A 23,202-nucleotide genomic window follows, 5' to 3' on the forward strand; every position below is an offset into this window, starting at 1 on the left:
AACTAAAAAACAGCAAGCATAAATACGTTGATAGTGCTCCGCTTAGGTCACATCTGGATGTGTGCTGCAGTGAGATAGAAAAGATACAAAATAAAATAAGATTGTAGCATGTCGCTGGCTTTAATTAGTTCACCGCTTGACGCTTTCGCTTTAAGAATATCAATGGAACATGTTTTCCTTGTGGTTTTCGCCCCCTTGTTGCGTTTTAATTTAAGCCTAAACACGTTTTCAAAGTGATTTGCCACCAAAGTAATGGCTTGTCTGGGGAAACGGAATTAAAAAGGTCGAGCATATGGCGGCACAAATGGTATAAGAGAGAGAGAGAGAGAGAGAGAGAGAAAACACATTGTACAGTTGTAATTGAACCTATAGTAATAAAGTGAGAGATGTAATTATATTTGAGAAGGATCCGGAAAGCCGAAAATGTGGAAAGCTCCATATGCCGCTTATTGCACCTGGTACTGGACTCGGTGGAAATGACAACATCTGTTAGACGAGCTCCGACGAATGCGCTAACGACAACGAGCCTCGGGACAGGGTGGCGGGCAGGGCTTCATGTTGCAGATGGCGCTCGACTTCAAAATTCCATCAGTGGGAAAGATGAGTTGTACAGTCAACTGTAAATAGCAATCCCCCAAGCCTAAATACTATTGCCGTAGCACTGCAGACAGTAATGATTAACATGTACACACCCCTAATCATCGGAGCTGAGCTGATGGCTGCTACTCACTGTTCATACCGCCACTAGGCAGTCGACATGTCAATCATTATAGGCAGCACCTGCGATAGGTTGTTATACAAGTCCCACCTTCCTGCACTGGTTAAGCCATCATTGGCTGGCTTCTTAGTTTCTGTTGGTAGGTATCGTCATTGATCCATTCACTGCCGTGGACATTTCACGTCGTCAGCTGGAATCCAACCCTTTTACGTATACGTCGAGTATGTTTTTCATCAGGTAGGCGTGGAAGAGGTTCTTGCCCAGCTTGTTTGTGAAATTCAGTTTTGTAAACTACTGTACTAACTAACAGATCTCTGTAGATGGCAGCGTTGCATTTGCAGTTCCTGGGAATTACAGTCTCTCAGGACCTGAAGTGTGCGATCAACATCAACTCCGTCCACAAAAAGGCCCAGCAGAGGATGTACTTCCCGCGGCTTCTGAGGAAGCACGGCCTGCCACCGGAGCTGCTGAGGCGGTTCTACACAGCGGTCATCGAATCTGTCCCGTGTTCTTCCATCACAGTCTGGTTTGCTGCTGCTACAAACTCCGACTGCGACGGACAATCAAAACTCCTGGAAAGATTGTCGGTACCCCCCCCCGACCCACCCTTGAGGACTTGCACGCTGCCAGAACTAAGACAAGAGCGTGCAAAATCCTCTCGGACCCTCCGCATCCCGGTCAGCGGCTCTTCCGGCTCCTTCCCTCGGGTAGGCGCTACCGAACAATGCAAACTAAAAGTAGCACTGATGTTCAACTTGCGCCATGCGGTGAGTGGAACAGCCGCGTTTTGAAAACACTCGTCGGTCAAGGTGCAAGGTTCATCAGTCACTGGTAGGCTGTTCAGTCATTGTTTGTGCCTACGTGTCAGTCATTGGCAACCCAATTAGCTTATCTGGCTGAACTCCATGTAAATGTACTGCTGGTGCTGCAAAACACGACAGCGACTCGTCATTGTTTCCAGTGACAGCAACCCACAATGAGGCTTATTCCAAAAACTATTGATTTCCTCTCTGCGGCGGCTGAGCTCGGACCTTTTCGGCAGCCGCCGCCTCCCTCGCGAAACACACTTTTCTGCCATGTGTTAAATGAAAAAAGACAAGTGCGGGATTCATCTATATGGTAATGACCCCATTCTCTACCTTTTGCGGCCTGCCAGTGGCAAATGGCACGGCTACATTTTGGCTCATTTGCTCCGGAATGGAAGCGAGCAAAATTTCCTGGAGCTGAGCCGTCGGTACCGTGGGGCTAGCACATGCTTTCTTTGGCTGCCAGGCACGGCGGTCCGGGCGGGGAGATGAAAGGATCGCATTCGTTATGAAGGGCGAGCGGGTGGCTAATCACCCCCCCCCCCCAACCCCCGCAGTTGTAGCCCCGGGACACTGGTTCCCTTAAGCTGTGCCATTTTCTCCCTCCAGGAAAAAATAATGCTTACCCACTGACAAGCACTTTCACAGGATTACAATGCCGATCTTGCCGCATGCCACAGAGGCCCGAGTGGGCGCAATGTGAAAACAACCGTAGACCCGCCGCAAATGTCATCGGCAAAACTTTTGTTTCCCCAGCAGAACTTTCCGCCTGCGCTGTTGCGATAAAGCACTTAGAAGCCGAACTTACCGTCGTCTTTGCCCCCGCGATCGGGTACCTCCAAGCCCGTGTTGCCCAGCGGCCTCAAGCTCAGGTCGGTAGGGAAAGGTAGGCCACTTGTATTGTCGTCAGTCACGCGGTACATCTGTCTCTGCGTGGGCTTCAGGTGCCAGTTTAGTCCGAAAAGGTGCATGGCTGGGAGGGGAGACACAAGAAGTGGATTTTGGATATTGACACTCAAAAAGATGCATCCAGTTGTTTGGGAGATTGAAGGATCAAATCCGTTGATCATGTAAGAACACTGTTGCTAGTGCATAGATTAGAAACATGCAGGGGTAAGTAAGGATGCCCGTTTCAAGATTTTAAAGGATATTTGATCAAATAGAATGATGGCAAAGGTAGTCCAATGAGTGTACAGCGAGACCGAAGGAAGGCGGGACTTGCGTCCCGGCTTTCACAGATGCTGCGACTACAGTTTTATTATAAAATTGTGGATTTTTGTTCATCTGTCTGTGCCGGCGAGTTATAGTGACAGGAAGAACAATTCAATACTTTCCCACGAGATGGCAGAAGGTACAATTAATTACTATATGTATCCACCTGTTGCCATTCACGGACAAATCGAGGCCTATCGAACACAAAACGGGATCACTGAATATCAATGCATGGATTGCTGCAGATTGGTCACTGAGACTATGTTGAAGAAAAAAAAAACATCAACTTGACTCCAACCAAAAGCGCTCCAAGTGAAAACAGGCAGTTGAACTCAAAGATGACGTACGGTTTAATGGTTAACGGCAAATTCCGCTGAGATTTGGCATCCCAGCGCCACGCTGACCCCGAGCGACAACATCTGCCTGCCGACGTTGGCACGGACCTCCCTGATGCCTTGTGATTGCTCGAAGCTGATTACCCCCCACCCCCAACAGCAAGACTGAAGCCAAAAAAAAGAAAAAAATCCCAGCAGGCAGACACAAAGGTATTTCAATGTTAACTCAGCGGATAAAGCATGCTGATATTTTACAAGGTCGACAAAATGAATGTCCTACAATGCTGGTGCGGGGGACAGAGGTTGGGGGGCGAGGGGGGGGGGGGGGGGGCAGATCACCAATACGTGAATGGACAAGACGAGCTTAGCGAGGCAAAAATAAATACGTTGGAATTCAACAGTCAGCAGGAAAAAAAAGGAGCGGTAACTCAATAAGGCCATTTTATTGGTTTGTTGCTCCTCTTAACCTCTTCTGCTAAATAAGCACGCAGTTCCTTTCGAAACTTTGAAATTGGCACTCCTAACAGGCCACTGTTGACTGAAAGACATTCCAATTTCAGTTCATGCAAGACAGTTTATTTGAAATTCTGAGACGATTATAAGCGAATCTGCCATTTCTTGATGAAACCGACAAAATCATTCATCGCTTGATCCTTTTGCGTATTTTATCTTCTCCCTTCAACGTATGATTTATTGACATAAAAGCTGCTAAAGAACGACTCCAAAATGAAAAAGTAATAGCATCGATTAAGCGTCATCCTCATTCGATTTGTTCATCACTGTTTCTTGGCTCCAATTGAGGCAGGTCATTCGTTTGTTCTTTTCTTAAAACACCGTCTCGCCTTGAGAAATGAACAGTTCATTTTTGAATATATAATTATTCATTTTATTTATAGGCGCCTATCAAGCCACCGAAGGGCACCGTACAATCATAGTTCAAAGAAATCAAGCAATAGAACAAAATAACTACGTAAAACATCAATTCAAATGGCAAATGTTCAAGCAAGTAGGCACTCCGGAATAGGTGGGTCTTCGGTTTGGATTTGAAGACTCTCAATAAAGGTGGTAGTGAGTTCCAAAGAAGAAATGCTGTTGCAAAACACAAGATGGAATTGAGTTCTGTTACTAAAGAAACAATATTTACCCGTTTGAAAATCCCCCCCCCAAATCATCTGGCACGCTGTCAGAAGGACACAAAAGCCATTGACTGTTTCCGGTCCAGCGTTAAAAGTGCAGTTCAAAAATAGCCCGGTCGGGTGAAGAGAACCGTCACACTGAAGGTGGGGGCCCAAATTAGGCTGAGGTGGCCCCCTCCATATTTGACTGTATAGTCAGTAAAAACACGCTCCAGGATAGACACATTCAGAATAGCATTAAAGGAAGATTCAAAGGGAAATGCCACGGAAAAGACTGCATAAATATTGAGGTCTTAGTGTACATAAATGTCAAGTCTTGTCTGTGTGCTTTTCTTCAAGAAGTTTCTCCACGACACTCGGCGAGCCATTGATCTATGTCCGTGAACAAACGTCTTTTTGTTTGTCATTGCCAACGCTGCCTTTTTGATTTGTGGCGAGAGAGCGACAAAGCGAGCGCGTCGGGCAGGAAACCCACTTTAAACAAAGTCACCGGGCAGGCGGGATGTGTCGTTCCAAGTGTCCTAGTAATGCGTCTTCGCTGGGGCCCATTCTTCATCGCATCTTCAGCCGTCCCCGAGGCCTCCAATGGGAAACGAGCGCCCCCGTTTTGAAAGATTTACGTCGGGGTATCTGTCACAGGCAGAAGATTAGACCCGAGACAAGAGAGATACCCTATTTGGGTTTTTGTTTTCTGGCTGTACAAATTTTGCAATGACACAGGGAGGGTTTTGTAGGACTAACTCGACACTTCTAATGAGACATCCACTGACGGAGACAAGCTTCGCTCTTGACCTCTCAAGAGGTGTTGTGGCCTCCTTTCGCTTACATCTTGGCAGGAACGTCGGGTCACACCGAGTGCCAATTAGGCGGCACGGAAATAAAAGACCGCTCGGCCCATCTGAGTCGAGTCCACGCCGTTCGCCGCCGGCTCGTCCGCTGATGTGATGACTCGAGCGTTGGGCGTGTTTCTGCTTTTAATCATCAGAGGGGCGTCTGAACTCGCCAGCGAACATTCAACATTCTGAAAATATAACCTTTTGAAGAGCCACGCTAAAGCAGAAACAAATAAAGCCCAATTATTCCAAACAAAACGCTACCGTTATGCCGAATGGAGCTGTTGCCCTGCACTTGGTCGGTCTCGGTCTTATCTTGGGGTAATAAGAGACGCCGACGCCCGACGTGTGTTACCGATGTCCGGTCTGCTGTGCAATTTTGTTTCAGTCGCCGTCATTGCAGAAAATCCCACTTCACAACAATAGCATGTTGGAAACACCCATTGTTTCTGCCACGTTGGGATGTTGTTTGACCCTAACTCGTTAGAATACACCATCTGACTGGAGAACCTTCCAACCTTTATGGATCCAAGGAACATATTTTCCAATTGAAAAATCTCACGGCACACCAACAAACAAAAATGTCACAAAAAGTGACTGTATGTACTTCCTGCCATCTAATAGAAGAGCGTTCATTTGTTCTGTCTGTCACTATGCCTCGCTGGCATCAACAGATGAACAAAGATACATTCTTTATTGTAAATATAGTTGTTGTTTTTTTTTTTAGTATATACAGAAAATGAACAGGGCATTTAAATAAACACATTGCCCCATCTTGTGATCGGATTGGTGATCAATTATCGCTTTTTTAAACTCGCTGATCGGTGATTGGCCCAAAAAATCCTAATGGTGTAAAGCCTAGTGCTTTTTTTTGGGGGGGGGGGGGGGGGGGGGGCAGTTTTGAAGGTTTCATTGCCTCGATTGTATTCCACAAAGCAAGCTATAGGTTGATGGGAATCAAGACTCTTAAATTCAGCTTTCTTTGTCTTTTGTTTCATTATTTGGCCTTTTCTTCTTTCTGAAGAATCTGTCCAAAACCATTAGTTTTTTTTACTCATTTTTGCTAGTTTATTCTTGTTGCTATGTTGAACACAGACATATAGTGTAAAAAAAAAAAAAAATAAATAAAAATAATAGACAGTAAAGGGGCTTGTCCGATGTATACCGACCGGGAGGGAATTGCACCAGCGATTGAAAAAGCCCGCTCGACTCTGGGCTCCCGCTAAAGACTTTGGTACGTCCAGGAGCAGCCGGCCAGCTGACCGAAAGCAGAAGTGTAGGGACGGAGCACCTCAGAGAGTTAAGACGGGGCGAGACCGTTTGGAGTTTTGAGAGCAAATCGCAGTCTTCGAATCAACTCGAAATTGCACAGGCAGCAAAGAGGAGTTTTGTGCTCGGGTTCCACTTCCGCTAAGAGGCAAGCACGATCAAATGTGAATGTTTTTCACAGCATGTTTCCTCTCAAGTCTTCTCCCAAGACTATATTGACAAATTGAAATGATTAGAAATGGCCACATAATGCCAAAGGTAGATCAGTAGCCAAAGGCTTGGCGTGATTCTGAATTTCAAGCACAATTCGCAATCCGTCCGTGTGAAATCTTGAAGTTTTACCGATCACGTAGTGACTGAAAACAAACGGTGCACTTCATTGAGTTACGCACGCGAAACGGCGAGGAACCAAAACCAACACGCAGGTCACAACATGCATCACGAGGCCTTATTGGCATAATTCGACATCTCACCTCCAGTTCCCTCAATTACGAGCTTGCGCAATTAATTGCACTCGAAATCAAATGGCCTTTTTTCAGCCGCAATTAAACACGGCCGCTGATTGGGGTGATGCGCGGTCTCCTCGTGTTTTGATGCACCTGGAGAGGGAGTGAGGTTTTCCTTTTTTTTTTTTTTTTTTTAGGCATGATTACACAGCGTGATGAAGCTTTGGACCTGGACCCCCAAAATCCACTTTCATCCTGCTTAAATCTCGCAGATTTATCTCTAATCACCGCCGGCCACAGAACATAGCTAATCATCTTTTGACAAAATAATGAATTTTTAAATCAAATGGATTACTATTAATGCAGTTTTTAGTGTGCTTGGCCCTCAGGGGAAGGAAGAGCCGGAAATTGATAACCTTCCCCAATTGTTATGGCTTAATAACTATTCAAAATGAATTTGTCTCGTTCTAATGCCCACTTGCCAATCGTACACTACGTGACCATAAAATCAGGCAGGCCTTCACCATCGAAAAAAAAAATAAATGTTATACTGCAGCTACTGATTCCATCCATTCAAAATTCTAAATATTGAAAACAATTTCTGGACCTTCGGGTTTGTATTTTTCACACACACAAATCCAGTTTTCCCATAATTCCATATTTTTCTACAAGAGAAAAATGAAGTGAATGAAGCTCCACATCTTTCCAGCCATTTTACTCCTCATACTTCCGCATATTCACACGACTCAAACTTGCAAATATTCCCCCAAAAATGTAATTCATATCTCAATGCACTGCTGTGTCGATATTAACTTGCATTACTGAGCAGAAAAAAAAGTGTGAAAGGTTAAACGTTATGCTTGATGAATTTCCGACTGACAGAATGAATTTTCAAATTCCACATTTTTTTTTTTCAAGGTCGCGGGTTGGCTACGCCTACATATGAGAAGTCATCACGAGACGCCATTATTGCCTGTGTCGACGCCTCAATTCCAACATGAAAGCGGCTGACTTTAAACCAAATGTATCGCCGGCATACAATTCCAGCCGGTCGCATACAAAAGCTAGCAATTCAAAGTGCAGACGTGCTTTTCAAGTGCCGTCGCTATGCCTTTAGGGGCTCCAGATTCCACCATTAAACCTCGTGATAGAATATAATCTGCAACCAGATAATCATTAGAACTGCGACGACGAAAGGTTAACGGTCATCTCGTCTTTCAACCGTCATCTTGCAAAAACACAGAGCAACCGTATTAAATAGAGATCATAGAAATGAGTCAGGGGTGGGAAAACATTTATGGGCAATGGCCAAATTGGATTCTTTCAAGGGACAGATGGGCCCGGTCATTTGTAGATTAAAAAAAATGTATATGCAAAATATGTAATACATTTGATCATCATCAATCAATCATAATGAATTTAAGAATGATTTAACGAATAAAAAATGTAAAGGTCACATGGGCTCACCGCCTGTGGGAGGGGCCATGGGGGACGACTGCAGCGCGAGCTGGGCGGTGGCCGAAGGCGATCCGATAGAAACTGGCTCGAGGGAAGTGGAACGTCAGCTCTCTGGCAGGGAAGGAGCCCGAGCTGGCGCGTGAGGTCGAGAAGTTCCGACTCGATATAGTCGGGCTCGCCTCCGCACACACCTTGGGCTCCGGTACCGGTCCTCTCGAGAGGGCTTGGACTCTCTTCCACTCTGGAGTTGCCCACGGTGAGAGGCGCCGAGCAGGGGTGGGTATACTTGTTGCTCCCCGGCTCGGCGCCTGTATTGCATCCCTCCGCCTTCGGGTGGGGGACGGGTCCTGACTGTTGTTTGTGCCTATGCACCGAACAGCAGTTCAGAGTACCCACCCTTTTTGGAGTCCTTGGAGGGGGCGCTGGAGAGCGTTCCCGCTCGGGGACTCCATCGTTCTGCTGGGGGACTTCAATGCTCACGTGGGCAATGACACTGAGACCTGGAAGGGCGTGATTAGGAGGAACGGCCCCCCCGATCAGAACTGTTCTGTTATTGGACTTCTGTGCTCATCGCGGATTGTCCATAACGAACACTATGTTTAAGCATAAGGGTGTCCACACGTGCACTTGGCACTAAGTCGCAGTTCGATGATCAACTTTGCGGTGTGCTGTGAACGACTGGCAGAATCCCCTGTCAGAAGGAGTTTCAACTCCCACCTCCGACAGAACTTTGCTCATGTTCCGGGAGAGGCGGGGGACATCGAGTCCGAGTGGACCATGTTCCGCGCCGCCATTGCTGAGGGATGCCGCCAAGCTGAAGAAGGAGTCCTATTGGGCCTTTTTGACCTGTGGGACTCCTGAGGCAGCTGATGGGTACCGGCTGGCCAAGCAGAATGCAGCTTTGATGGTTGCTGAAGCAAAAACCCGGGTATGGGAGGAGTTCGGTGAGGCCCTGGAGAAAGACTTCCGGACGGCTTCGAGGAAATTCTGGTCCACCATCCGGGGACAGAGACAACCAGTCTACATGTGTTTTGTGGACTTGGAGAAGGCGTTCGACCATGTCCCTCTGGGAGTCCTGTGGGGGGTGCTTCGGGAGTATGGAGTACCGAACCCCGTGATTTGGGCTGTTCGGTCCCTGTACGACTGGAGTCAGAGTTTGGTCCGCATATCCGGCAGTCAGAGTACTTTTATGGACAGAATTTCTAGGTGCAGCCGAGGTGAAGAGGGGGTCCGGTTTGGTGGCCCTAGTATTGCATCTCTGCTTTTTACAGATGATGTGCTTCCGTTGGCTCCATCAAGCCGTGATCTCCAACTATCATTGGAGCAGTTCACAGCTGAGTGTGAAGCGGCTGGGATGAGAATCAGCACCTCCAAATCTGAGACCATGGTCCTCAGTCGGAAAAGGGTGGCGTGCCCTCTCCAGGATGAGATCCTCCCCCAAGTGGAGGAGTTCAAGTATCTCGGGGTCTTGTTCACGAGTGAGGGAAGAACGGAACGGGAGATCGACAGCCGGATCGGTGCGGCGTCTGCAGTGATGCGGACTTTGTATCGATCCGTTGTGATAAAGAAGGAGCTAAGCCGAAAGGCGAAGCCCTCGATTTACCGGTCGATCTACGTTCCTACCCTCACCTATGGTCGCGAGCTGCGGGTCGTGACCGAAAGAACGAGATCCCGGATACGAGCGGCCGAAATGAGTTTCCTCCGCAGGGTGTCCGGGCTCTCCCTTAGAGATAGGGTGAGAAGCTCGGTCATCCGGGAGGGGCTCAGAGAAGAGCCGCTGCTCCTCCGCATCGAGAGGAGCCAGATGAAGTGGCTGGGGCATCTGATTCGGATGCTTCCCGGACGCCTCCCTGGTGAGGTGTTCCGGGCACGTCCCACCGGGAGGAGACCCCGGGCACGACCCGGGACACGCCGGAGAGACTACATCCTTCGGCTGGCCTGGGAACGCCTCGGGATCCCCCCGGAAGAGCTGGATGAAGTGGCTGGGGAGAGGGAAGTCTGGGCGTCCCTGCTGAAGCTACTGCCCTCAGATAAGTGGTAGAAAATGAATGGATGGATGGATGGAAGGTGTAAAATTATTAATTACAATTTGTTGTAATATTTACAATAAATGAATTAACCAATTGTTTATTGAGATAAATGACTAAATACATTTGAATTTGAGAACAAATATTTTGGACTCTTGAATACATAAATGCTCGGTAGCCCAAAATGACCATACTTCTTCGCCCACTTGTGATTTAAGGGCTCTAAATTATACAAATAAATATCGTGGTAGGAAATGATTTGCATCCAGATTATCAACAGAACAACGAGCGGAAAAAGTCAATGGTCATCTCAAGTTTTATTCCACCTTTTGGCATCTTTAAAAATGTCCGCTTCCTCAACCGTCAGAAAGAATTGCGAACCGTATTAAATATAGATCATAGAGATAAATGATAGCGTATATTACCCGTGTGTGATTCACTTAGGGGCTGGCCAAAAGAGGGAGCGCTGATTTAATAGCGCAGAGATAGCCTTTAGCCAGCTGGGCTGTGCAGGTTGGGGGGGGGGAATTGATGAAAAAAGAAAATGGGCAAGTCTTATCTGAGGAGCGGACATCAGCAAGAACGCTGATTGCACTTTTCTCAAGTGACAACGTTATCCCGGTCAAGGTTAGCTGGCTGGTGAGAAAGCAATGAAACTGCGGTCAACGCTGCAAAATCTGACCTTCAAAAGAAAAGAAATGAAATGCATTATTTCATTTCAGCCCCCCAAAAAATTTGGATACATACACTACTAGTTTCAAAAGCGCCCACCGATGTCTTAGAACCTGTGTATTTTATACTACCTACACCAGTGTTGTCCAATTCTTTTTTTTTCCACTGAGGGCCACACACAGAAAAATGAAAACAAGTCAATATGCTGTATATGCCGTGGACATTTATATTTGTCAACTGGAACCCAACCGTTTATTGGCACCCACTAATAAATTCATCAAGTACAATTTTCAACAGTTAGGAATAGGGTCTCGTCCAGCTCGTCTGTGAAATTCAAGCTTCTGCATAACTGTGATGACAAGCAGATGCCAGGAGATAGCGGTGTTGCATCGCTTTGGGTTTGACATCAGCACAGCTTTTGAGTAGAAGACAGACGGAAAGGTGCGACAGATGGAAGACATATCCTAGCGAGATAAGCTGTCCAGGAAATAAATGGCTGGAACTCACCGATGAAGTAGGCCAGCAGGAAGAGCAGCGTGATGGAGACCAGGATGGCGCTGAGGGCGGCGCATTTCCAATTGCAGTGCTTGTAGGGCTTCTTCAGACTGAAGGCGGGCCGAGAAAAGGTGCTGCGTGGCAGGGGTCGCGGGGGCGGCGAGTACACCGTGCTGGAGGTCAGCGGGTACCCCGGCGACGTGGTGCAATACATGGGCGAGGTTCCGCCCGGCTTGAACAGGAAGTGCCTGTGGACAGGGAAGTGGTTTGAGTCTATGTCGACGCGGGCTGACAATGAAGCGCAATTGTGTTCCCAGGCACACTCTGTACCGTCGCCATAGTAACCCTGCGGCCGGATTAGCCGCGAGACATAAAACGTACATAAAAGGAGCGGTCCCCAACATTTTTGAGCCCTGGGCTGAGTTCATATAAAGCAATATTTTGAAAAAAAAACATTACGCTAACAAGTCAACCAAAGGATTAACATTTTTCCTTTTCTTCCATGTTTTGAAATAATGACGCTTTGTGTTGTTCATGTCGAATTGAATTTCTTTGAATTATCTATCTATCTATCTATCTATCTGGCTAACTACCTAGCTGCCTATCTATCGACCTACCAGTAAAATATTGTTCAGTCTCTGTTCGGCCTCGTGCCAAATGAGCCAAATGACGAGTAGTTGAGGACCGCCGCACTAGACTTTGCTCCGAGAAGGAATATGAAATGGAAGTCGCCGCCTCGCTTTCTTTCCGTATTCACGGCAAAGAATCAAGGAGTCATTCCGGGAAACAAGGCCATTCATTCGTCCTTGGAGGAAGGCGCCCGGGCCGCACTGGCGTTCCATCAGAGGCGGCCGCGCCGCTGTCAAGGCCCTTTTACTGACACGTTTACAAGAGGTGGACGTGAGTGATTCAATGGCACGTTACGGCGTGACTGGGAACATGTGTTACCTTTAAGTACAGGGGTGGGGCGGGGCGGGGCAGACATGCTGGTACAGCTTGAGGAGTTAGGACTGCCATTTTTTCTTACATCTATTAAAAAAGACTACATACGACCTGACCATGTTGTATGAAACCTTTATAGGCTACTCATTGCAGTACTTGTATTAGAGGCGTTAATCAATTAAAACCGCAAGCGGTGATAAATGATCATCAAACCGTGATGCCATGCTCTGTCCCCACAAATCTTATTAGCTTTTAAGCGTAAATCATGTATCTTTGTTCATCTTTCTACGCCAGCAACGCACAGTGACGAACAATGAAATGCTCTTTCTTCCACGACCACCACACATCATCATTATTTTCCAATATATCATTTTTGTGACATTCTCATTTAGTAGTGTGCCGTGAGATTTGTCCAAATATAAAATATGTCCTTTGGCTCTCAATGCAGCTTAGGAACACCGGTGGAGAATTCCTGGTTCGGATCGGGGCTCATTCGGGCCATTTCGACTTATTTTTCAATGACAGGCATGAGGCCTCGAGACTTTATCGCGCGTCGTGTTGCTCGCTCAAACTGCCGTCTGGAGCTATTTTTTTCGAGCTTTCGAGGCTGTGCTAAAGTGTGAGTTTTGGCGGGGTCCTGTTTGGGGCCCCTCAACTCGCACATTTTAATCGGAATATATGTGATAGGCCAAAATCTTTTCGCAATTCACCTCATTTGGGTACATTCCCCAGGTGTAATTTGTCAATGCACGAGCATTGGAATCCATGCAAAACGCTTGCGTTAAACCAAAATGCACACGGAGGCTTTCCGTGAGTCTTGTTATAATAGACACGTCCACCCAATGCCGTGTCGACCGGTGAATTTGCTGTGGGGCTCATTTCTTTCTAATTTCTTTGTGTTTTTCAAGAGGGCGCTACTGAGTTGAAATACATCCAATTTCTGAAGCCATCTCTGTTTGATGATCACTTCTTTCATTTTGCCATGAAAAAAGGCTTGCAAGGCTGCATGTAGCTTGAATTCACACTGGTTTTTTTTGTTCTAATATTGTATTGTATGTAATTTTTAATCCTATTATCGTCACGCCCATGGAGTGCGAACAGGTTTTAATCGCTTGTGTTTATACTTGCATACTAAAACTACTTAAGCATAAAATCCAATGAACTGATTGGTTTCGGAACAGGATAAGGGTGCGGCTCTAAGAATTGTGCTAAGTGGATTACTGGCACTTTTGTCACCCAATGTCGGGGCTCCCAGCAGGCATGGGGTGTGAAAATGTTCTCATTTACATTCAATTCTATGTGAAAAGTTTGCGATGGGCGGCTTGGGAACCACTGCGTTACATTACGTCTCCTCCTTGATTTGTTTGGGATTTAACCTCCAGTTATCGCCACCTGGAGGGCTGGAGTGAAACAGTATCAACAGCAACAATTTTGTGTGTGTGTGGTTCACGGTTTGTTTCTCTTATGCGCAGTATGAATCTCGTCGCTAAGCCCGAGGGACCAATCTACAGCCGTGTAGCGTTTCTTTCATGCTTGACAGAGGTCCATGGTCTACCGAGAGTCTTTCTCGGTATCATTATTTTTCTTCACTGATTATCCGCGAGAAAATAATGGGCTTGCGTTGCCTCACAATCGGACAGTCGGGGTACGTTTTGCACGCCCTCTTAAGTCAGCGATTACGCTTCATTATCCGCAAAAGGGCTACATGGGGACGGATAGAGCTTCTGGCACACATGCACACGCACACACACACACACACACACACAGACACCGACGGCATTGTGAGATCAGAGAATGTCCGATGGAAACATAGCGCAAGGCATTGGCAACAGAAGCGGGGAAAGCATGCGACCTACCCGTCGTCGTATGCGGCATCGCGGCGAGCGGACGCCAGTATGTCCATCTCAATGAGGTTGTCCTGTAAAGTCTCAAGGAATGCCTGCTTTGCTATGTTTCTACACACAGGTGGAGAGATGATATGAAGCCGCTGGTGAGATGCGCGTGCAGGGAGCACAGAGAAAATACAGTGTTCCGCTCAACAGGGACAGACAGCGAGGCACACCTTATGGAACTACTAGTACTACTACGACTACTATCACTACTACGATGACAAAGGTGGGATTAGCCCCCAACCATCATTTGGGCGCGCTGGCCTACCTGGTTTTGTACGAGCCCTGCCCTTCTCTGCATGCGTCTTGCTCCTCTCTAATAAACATTAGAGCGTTCTGGCTCCTTGTAAGGTTGTGGTTGGAAGAGAACAACGTGTCACTTACAAATAGCAAACTTCACGCTGGCTAATACTTTCTGCAATGGCTTTAAAGGTGTCGCTAGTGGTGTGTCGTCCCCGCAAAGCCACCACTCGTGAGCAGGGAAGAAAATAGTTTGAATACGCAGTTGGGTAATGGGCTACAGTATGCAACCAACAGATAGATAATAGACAAAACCAGGGCCCAAGGGGAAGGACATACATGATGGCAACAAACAGGACTTGGAATAGGCCCCGCATGAGACAAAGTTGAAGGTCGTAGGATCATTTGGTAGGGATGGAGCCAACTGTACATTGGAAGACACTAGGGACAAATGTGAAGGATATAAGGTACGGCGCTACAGATGGAAGGCACCCAGGACAAGAGTGAAGGACGTAAGGTAAATGGGCTCCTTAGATGAGAAGCATTTGGGGATGCAAGGAAAACAAAGGACCGGAGTAAAAAGGGTACTGTAGGTGACCAACAGATCATGGAAGACACTACGGCGTCGGGACTAAGGGAACATAAGGGACATAGAGAAACAGATGGGGCGAGGAAAAACTTGAGGACGGGGGGCATAGAGTGGTGCGGTACACAGATGACAAATGGATAATGGAAGACACAAGGGACAGGGACAAGGACCAAGGACATACATGAATGGGGTAAATGGGAGACAAACGGATAACGGAAGACAGTAGGGTTCAAGTTGAAGGACACAGGGAAATGGGCTACATGGGTGACAAACATATAATGGAAGACGCTCTAGGGACTTAAGGAACATGAAGGACCGAGGGTAATGGGGTACACAGGTAACAGAACTGGGGACCAAGCTGACGTACAGAGGGGCAATGGGGTGCATAGGAAACAAACAGAGCATGGATGACACTCGAGATGAAGGTTAAGGGTCTAAGGTGAGGGGGTACAGATGGGGCCGACGGAACTTGGAAGACACTCGGGACAAATATGAAGCAGCACATAGGTGACTAAGCGACGATGCGAGATACGAGGGACTAAGGGAAAATAAGTCACAAACGGAACATGTATCACACTAGGGACAAAGGGAACAAAGCGGAAACAGGATACAAGAGGCAAGTAGGGAACATCGAGGGAGACACGGGGGGCGGGGCGGGGCGGGGCGTGCTTAGCGCTGCCGTTGCTTTGCGGGGACGACATTTGCAAAAGCAGCTTGTCACTACGATTGCTTTCGCATGAGGAAGCAGCCTTAATGAAGGTTGTGCACAAGCCTCGCCAAAGTAAGGCACATTCGCAGTTCATGCTTAATTTTCCCGCTTGGCCTCGTCCGTTCCACAAGCAAACAACAATGAAGGAATGGACCATCCACATGCGGCAGGCTGCTGCTCCAAGAGAAAAGTCCTGCTTTTGAAGTCTTGGAATACCACTTTTAATGAGCACAGATACCTGGGCCCAGGGGAAAAGAAAGACCACGGCGGATACCGGCGGACCGTCGAGATCGGAATGCGACCCGCCCCAATGGAATTCACATTTGGATTCCGACGGCCATTGCCACGCTATCGGGTAGTTTGTTAACAGCCGCATACTAAGTTTTCGGGAAGGGTTTTTCCATTTTTTTTACCAATCAGAAAACCTGCGCTGTTGATGAGCCGTGGCAAAATCGAGATGCTCAGTGGCAACTACTGATGCTGGGATCTTTAACCCGCCCGTTATGTCCCCCATGACCATGTAGGCACTTTTGAAAAGATACTGTTTTTGCCATGAATACTGGAAAATTCTGGAAATAAAACCAAATGACTTTTAGATTACATATTATACTTTAAAAATGTTTCGTAAATCTGACAACCTTTGTGAGTGTGATACAGACGGAAAACATTTTTTTTTTTAAAGGTGTATGACTTGTATACATATTTACACTTTAACGCTCCCGTTATGTTGAAAAAAAAGAAAAAATGAATTCTAGGGGGGGAAAAGGATTAAACATTCTGGTATCCTTATGGTTTTCCTTTTCATAAAAATAAAAAAAAGAGAATTTGCATTTTTGGATGATTAAACAGAAAAGGTCACAGTGACCCCTGGAACTTCTCTGTAAAACAAATTAACACAACAGGAGTGTAAATTCCAAATCCCATGTAAATTCAAATACTAATTACAAATCTACAAATCAACGAATTAGCAAGACCATCCTACTTATCGTCATTTAAATGTAATTCTTTATTATTTTTTTTTTCCACTTTGACCCGCAGCCTAACAGGAGAGTCGTGATGTACTCCGATGCGTGAAAAGCTTTCCTTAACATTAAATATTCAACTCCCTTCTCCGTATGATTCACAATAATAAACATACTGTCTTGTTACATTTCAGTTTTACCCGCGAGGGTCAAGCTACACTGCATCGTGGTGGTCCTCAATATGAAAATCTGTACAAAATATCAATAAATATATAAAATACACAGCACTCCGAAGTTGCCCAAAATGTTAAATACTGTCATCAAAACCCTTTTTGGGCATGATCCAGAATAATAAACATCTTGAATTGATAGATTAATCAGTCGAGGCGAGGCGAGGCCATCGTACGGCGTGCGTTGGCTTCTCTTGATTCGGTTCCGAGTGCTAATAATGAGACCGGCGCCACATTAACACCGACGACACTCGACGCGAGCGCTTCTCGTCGAGCAACATGCGTCGCGACACGCCGGCTGATTGATGCGGCATAAACACGGGTCGGCGGCGCTTTTCACTTCTCATCCGATGTGATTAGAATTGAGATTTGGCAGTGTCGCCCCGGTAACCAACAGGAAAACAAAAGGCCCGCCAGCAGCACTTTTCTCTTGTTTGTTCAAATGGTGAGCCTTGACATCCTGGCTGACAGGGTCGTCCTCATTTCATCACTCCTTGCTAGCATAGCAATATACTAAATCAAATCAAATCAGGATTAAATATCTCAAATGAATGGCAAAATATGCGTTTTCTTTGCCTTGCAAGGTATTTTATGGGTAAATTATAACTTATTTTATAGATATATTTAGATTTTATCACTGGTTATGAGTAAGTTTATCTGAACAAAAGAGATACAGTGGTGCCTTGACTTAAGATAGCGATAGATACATTTGCTCGTAACTCAGTTTACTTGTATATCAATCAATTTTCCCCATTGAAATGATGTGAAATGATTTAATCAGTTCCAGCCACCACAAAAAAAAAACACTACACACTGTATAAAAACATAAAAAATACAGTAATCCCTCGCTATATTGTGGTTCTTTTATTGCGGATTCAGTGTATCACAGATTTTTTTGGAAGGTCACGTCAGGTAAAACACAAGCCACAGTCAGAGTTTTATGACGTACTGTAAATTCACATATACCAACCTTAGCCCGACAAATAGCTAATCCACACACTCGACGGGAAAAAAATGCAAGACTGATTTACAGAACTGTAGTTTAAAACATCACTGCAATTAATTCTGTGCCCCCATAATGCTTTTTGCCGACTACATTGCCAGTTCCGTCCGTGAGTGTGAGGAACGGTGTAAATGGTTAACCCAGGAAAGCGCCTCTTTGTTTGTATTTGTGTTTGACTGTTCGTTGATTTTCACTGCACTAGAACGGCGGTGCATTTAAAGATGGCTCGTAAATAGAATTTTGGCTCTCAACGCAAAATACAAAAAAGATTGACTCGAAAAACACCGTAGCTCGTAGGTCAAGATACCACTGTACACTGTACGACTTGTTATAATAAATCTTGCCAAGTCAACATTTTTCCGTTGTATTGGCAGATGATTTCGCTTCAATTAAAAACTCTACTCCTCATTTCATGACTTGTTTTTCTTCTTTTTAACACCAAGCATACTTAGCATGAGAAGTTGTGCTCAGTCACACTGGAAAGAAGCTCGCCTGTCATCACGGACACGGAGTCGCACTCTACCTGGTCTCCAGCGGGATGTTGCTGTTGAGTAGCCAGTTGTCCGGGGCGCCGCCCGCATCCGGGGCACCGCCGGCTGCAGGGCCGTCGGGGGGCGCGGAGGAGCCGCCGTCGGTGGGCGCGGGGCTGGGGTTGCTCCGTGGCGTGTAGTTGCCCCGGTTCAAGGAGTCGACGGAGGCCGCGTGGTGCTGAAGGTGGTTGGGCGAGTGGGCGTGGGGGAGCGGCAGCGGGGGCGTACGCAGCCGAGGGTGGTTCTGAAAGACGGCGTCTGGAAGGCAAAAAGAGGGAAATCAAGGTATTTCAATAATACGTTTTTAAAAATGCATTAGACCGCCACCCAATGTAAGATTGATGCCCCGAGCTGTGCTACACTAACAGCAGCTCGAGCAAAACTCCTTCGGTATCCCCATGGAATGTTAGGGGGGAAAAATTGCCATCAGTTTCAGCATTCAACACGAAATTGGGTCGACATGTCTGTCATAAAAGGACGCAACAAAAGGTCTCAAGGACCCCTGCGTTCGACGCAGGTATCCTTGACACATGGGTGATAGTTAAAATGAGGAAATTGAAAGAGTCTGCATTAAAGCACGGCATGATATTTGACAGTCGCTTGTTTGTTTGTCTATTAAGCACTGTATGTACCATCAAAATCCATATTTAATGGCAATATTGCATTGATTGGGGGTATACACAAGTCTAACAGCTATGCGAAAGTAGAACGTGTCAAACAAATAAACACGCAAAACAATAAAAGCAGTGTTTAGTCATCTGGCTTCTTCACTTTTCTTGCCTACTCAAACACTTTCAAGCCTTTTATGACACACAGGAAAAACAAAAGAAGTCAGAGATAGAACCTGGACGCCATAAACTAGCGAGCGGTGGGCTCGTTTACATTTATAATGTGCATCTTTCATTGGCCATCTGCAAAGAGTGCGCCGGGCGCTGATTTACCTTCCCACTCGGCTTTGAACCCGCTTCAGTGCCACATATTTCATGGTCGGGAGCCCAGACAAGGAGAGTGTTTTGCAGGGGGGAGCGCTACTGTATATCACGCTTGTGTCGCGTCGACAGATGGCCGAGCGGGGCGCTTCCCACGTAATTAGCTCGGCTGCTGAGGCGGAGATGCCGTGGCCGGCGTGAGTTTGGGGCATGACCTCCCTAACCGGAGCGCAACACTACACGGATAAGATTATGCTAATGACGTACATGAGACACACATCAACATCGTATCAACATCGCATATTCAGTGACATTCATGATGATGCAAAAGTGCTGTAATTCGTTTTCTCAGTTTTTGTTTTTGTTTTCGTAGTAAGTAGAGTACAGTAAACAGCTGCGGTAGCAATAATGGTAGTAATGATAATGATAGCAGTTGTAGTAGACGATACTACCACTACTGTCATAGTAGTAGTAATAGATGTAGTTTCACGACTAGTAGGGATGGTGGCGGGGGTGGTGTCGGTGTTAATATTGTTAGTAGTAGTAGTAGTAGTAGTACTATCCATCCATCCATCTATTTTCTGAGCCGCTTCTCCTCACTAGGGTCGCTGGAGCCTTAGTAGTACTAGTGTTGGTAAAAAGTAATAGTCGTGCTCGTAGTGGTGGTGGTAAGAAGTACCAGTAGTAGTCATTTTGCTATAACTAGTAATAGTAATTGTGTAAGTACTAATGGTAGTGGTGGTGGTGGTGGTAGAAGTAGTAGTAGTAATGTTGGTAAAAGTAGTCATAGTAGTCATGTAAGTAGTAATGTAGTGCTGATCGAAGTCACAGTGATGTGGTGCTAGTAGTAGTAGTAGTAATATTAGTAGTCATGATGATAACAGCAGTAGAAGTAGTAGATGTAGTAATTATAATAGTAGTGGTGGAGGTAATAGTCGTCATGCTAGTAGTAAGGTGTTTCCAATAGCCGCACAAAAGACTCAAACTGTATTATTGACTAAGCCATTGGTTTTGTTTTGTGCTCGCACTGACTGCTATTTGGAACTGTTCATAATTCCCTCCTCCAAAAATGTTTTTTTTTTTTTTTTTCCTTCAATTGAGTTGTACAGGTTATAGGCCACATTAATGGTGGAAAAGGTGATTGATCTTAGTCTCATCTTTTATATCACTAAAACCGGGTATGTAAACATGGGTGTGTAGACTTTTTCTATCATATCTAAATATGCACATGATTGTTTCTTTCCAATTGCTAATTTCCTTTCAAAAAGTAACTTAACTCTCCCGCTATGTAGCCTGTGAAATTTACTGGGGGGTTTTGTTGTTTAAAACTCCAGAAAAAACATTTGTTAAACATGAAAAAATAGGATGGCTGTGTTATTTCCTTTTACAGTTATTTTCTTTTTTTATTTACATGGTGTATTAAATATAACTATGTGTGTATCATTCGCCCATTGTTTGAGCCTCAGGTGAGCCGTTGCTTTCAAAGTAAAAAAAATCAATCAATCAATCAAATCTGAAGACAAAGCGCAAAGCAAAGCCAAGAAGCCTCGGCGATACCACTTAGCTGAAATCATTCAAAAGGACGGCGAAAAAAAAAATGAATGGTTCTCTATTGACTGGGTGAAAAGAAAAGGCGATTCATTAGTTATCGCAGAGAAAGAGAGGATGGCGACTGGGCCACAAAAGCTGAAACTTTCACATGCTTTTACCAAACAGAAGCCCTCATACAACTTTCCGGCCGAAGAATGGGACTCTTTTCCATTTTTCTTTCCGGCAGATGCACGCGTCAATCCAGGCGTCCTGATGCAATTAAGCTAATGCACTTCATTAGGACAAACATCTTCCTCCCCCACACGCTGACTGACAACACAACATGTTGGACGCCCAACGACTGAAGAAGCAAATACATGAATTGCAGCTCCTCACAGGCATGGCTATTGTGCATGAAGTAATTATCTCCTAGAGAATACAGCCATGCTAGTATGGGAGTAGCCAGTATGAGCAACCCCGTTGCATTTATTCATTCATTTCATTTTATTTGAGCGATTGAGCAAGAGCGAGCAGCAACCGACATAGACAACATAAACAATCCCACAAAGCAAAGCCTATTGGCGCCTATCCATTTAGCAATTAACAGACATTTTGCTAGCAGCTTTTACATCGAGCAACTTGAATCGAACTTAAACAGAAACAATCAACATCCTAGGTTGGAGACAAACAGTACATGCATGCACACAGGATACATAATACTGTAGTAATATTGTCACTTTTAATCATTTAAATTGCTTTGACCTATACAGTATACATATAGTAAGTGCTACATAGATGAATAGATCAATAACTTCATTGTACATTTGTATTGATGGCAGTCGTAATACTAGTAGCAGTCGCAGTAGTAGCAGTGATTGTGGTGTTAATTGTTGCGGTAGCGGTAGTAGTGTAGTGGTAGAAGGGGATCGAGGTAGTAGTAGTAGTTAAAATGGCATGGCACGCACACACACACAGCAGCTAGCTAGCTAGCTAGCGTATGAAAGCATGTGTAGTGGTCATAGCCCCTGAGGTCGAGCAAGGTGACACCCGATCCGACCCCCGCCTGCCTCCACGGAAAACGTCCGAGTGTGAACCGTTGGGTTGGACAACATTAATCAAAAGCTATGGGCCTCCGAAATAAATCATTACATCTTGCTTAGCTCTGCAGTGCCTATGGCTAATCACCACTGCACTATTTCTAGCTGAGTAGGATTTGTCTATAAAAAAAAAAACACACACAACAACAAAAAACAAATAGAATTTGTCATGAAGGCAGTCAAGCAAGACTTTCTGCCGGCTCGCCCCGAGCCCGTTCTTTCCTGCACCATTAGACGAGTCAGCGGGGAAGCTCCGCGCGGGAACAGCAGACCCGTCGGAGAACTAACAGGTAGTGGACAGCGAACAAACACATGGTGTCTCTACCGCTGAGCTCGCCTGCTTACTAATTGTAGTGCTGGATATGTCGCACGTAACAACCCGCTTCCAGGAGGCTAACTCAGTAGACCATATGAGGTGCAAATCAAGAAAAACTGCATTTTAAGGATTCAGAACAACAGCAAAAAAAAAAAAAAACGTTTTGTTGTGGTGCTGGCGATGCTATGATATTGGGAGGTGGTAAGGAGGTGGCAAGTGTGGCAGTGTTTGAGTGGGAGCATCCAGTGATTTTTCCCACTCATGTCGGTTTGTGCTACTGTATGTGTTGTTTCCATATTTCCTTAATGTGATGCAGCTTGCAATTTCTCCCTGGTAGAGACCGATAAAGTAACCTGAACTTGATCGCGGCAATCATTTTAGTCATGTGGGAAATAGTAGTAGCGTATTTTCACGACCATGAGGCGCACTTAAAAGTCTTACAATTTCTCCAAAATGGACGGTGCGCTTGACTGACTGGGAGCATTTCCTGCCGACACGCTGCTTATATAGAGGAAAGACGGACGTGACTGAAGTTGGTAGAAGTTGTGGTGGTGTTGGTGGTGGTTGTTATTGTCGTAGTGGTAGTAGTCTTGTGGTAGCGGTGGTAATTGTAGTACGGTAGTGGTAGTGATGTACTAGTCGCAGTGGTAGTCGAATTAGTAATGGTAATAGTCATAGGAGTAGCGGTGCTGGTGGTAATGGTGGTTGTCGTGGTTGCTGGGGTGGCGGCGGTAGTAGTACTATTATTATTATTAGTCATAGTAATAGTGGTAGTGTTGTTGGTGTTTTACAGTAAACTTCAACTGGCCGTGACAAATAAAAGCACTCG

General features: G+C 45.8%; 1 protein-coding gene across 12 annotated transcripts in view; it reads right to left on the reverse strand.

Moving 5' to 3' along the window:
- tenm4 (teneurin transmembrane protein 4) overlaps positions 1-23,202 on the reverse strand; it is a 180,509-nt gene that overhangs the window by 85,006 nt on the left and 72,301 nt on the right. For 6 of the 12 annotated variants that reach the window (XM_061781951.1, XM_061781950.1, XM_061781949.1 and 3 more), the window contains 5 exons: positions 18,495-18,759; positions 14,507-14,581; positions 14,206-14,304; positions 11,420-11,655; positions 2,333-2,497 (listed from right to left, as the gene is read on the reverse strand). In XM_061781951.1, the coding sequence (XP_061637935.1) occupies positions 2,333-2,497; positions 11,420-11,655; positions 14,206-14,304; positions 14,507-14,581; positions 18,495-18,759 (840 nt within the window). The remainder of the gene's footprint in view (positions 1-2,332; positions 2,498-11,419; positions 11,656-14,205; positions 14,305-14,506; positions 14,582-18,494; positions 18,760-23,202) is intronic. The other 6 variants (XM_061781959.1, XM_061781960.1, XM_061781954.1 and 3 more) reach the window with 3 other exon arrangements.

Source organism: Phyllopteryx taeniolatus, chromosome 8 (assembly GCF_024500385.1).
Source record: "Phyllopteryx taeniolatus isolate TA_2022b chromosome 8, UOR_Ptae_1.2, whole genome shotgun sequence".
NCBI classification, from domain to species: Eukaryota; Metazoa; Chordata; class Actinopteri; order Syngnathiformes; family Syngnathidae; genus Phyllopteryx; species Phyllopteryx taeniolatus.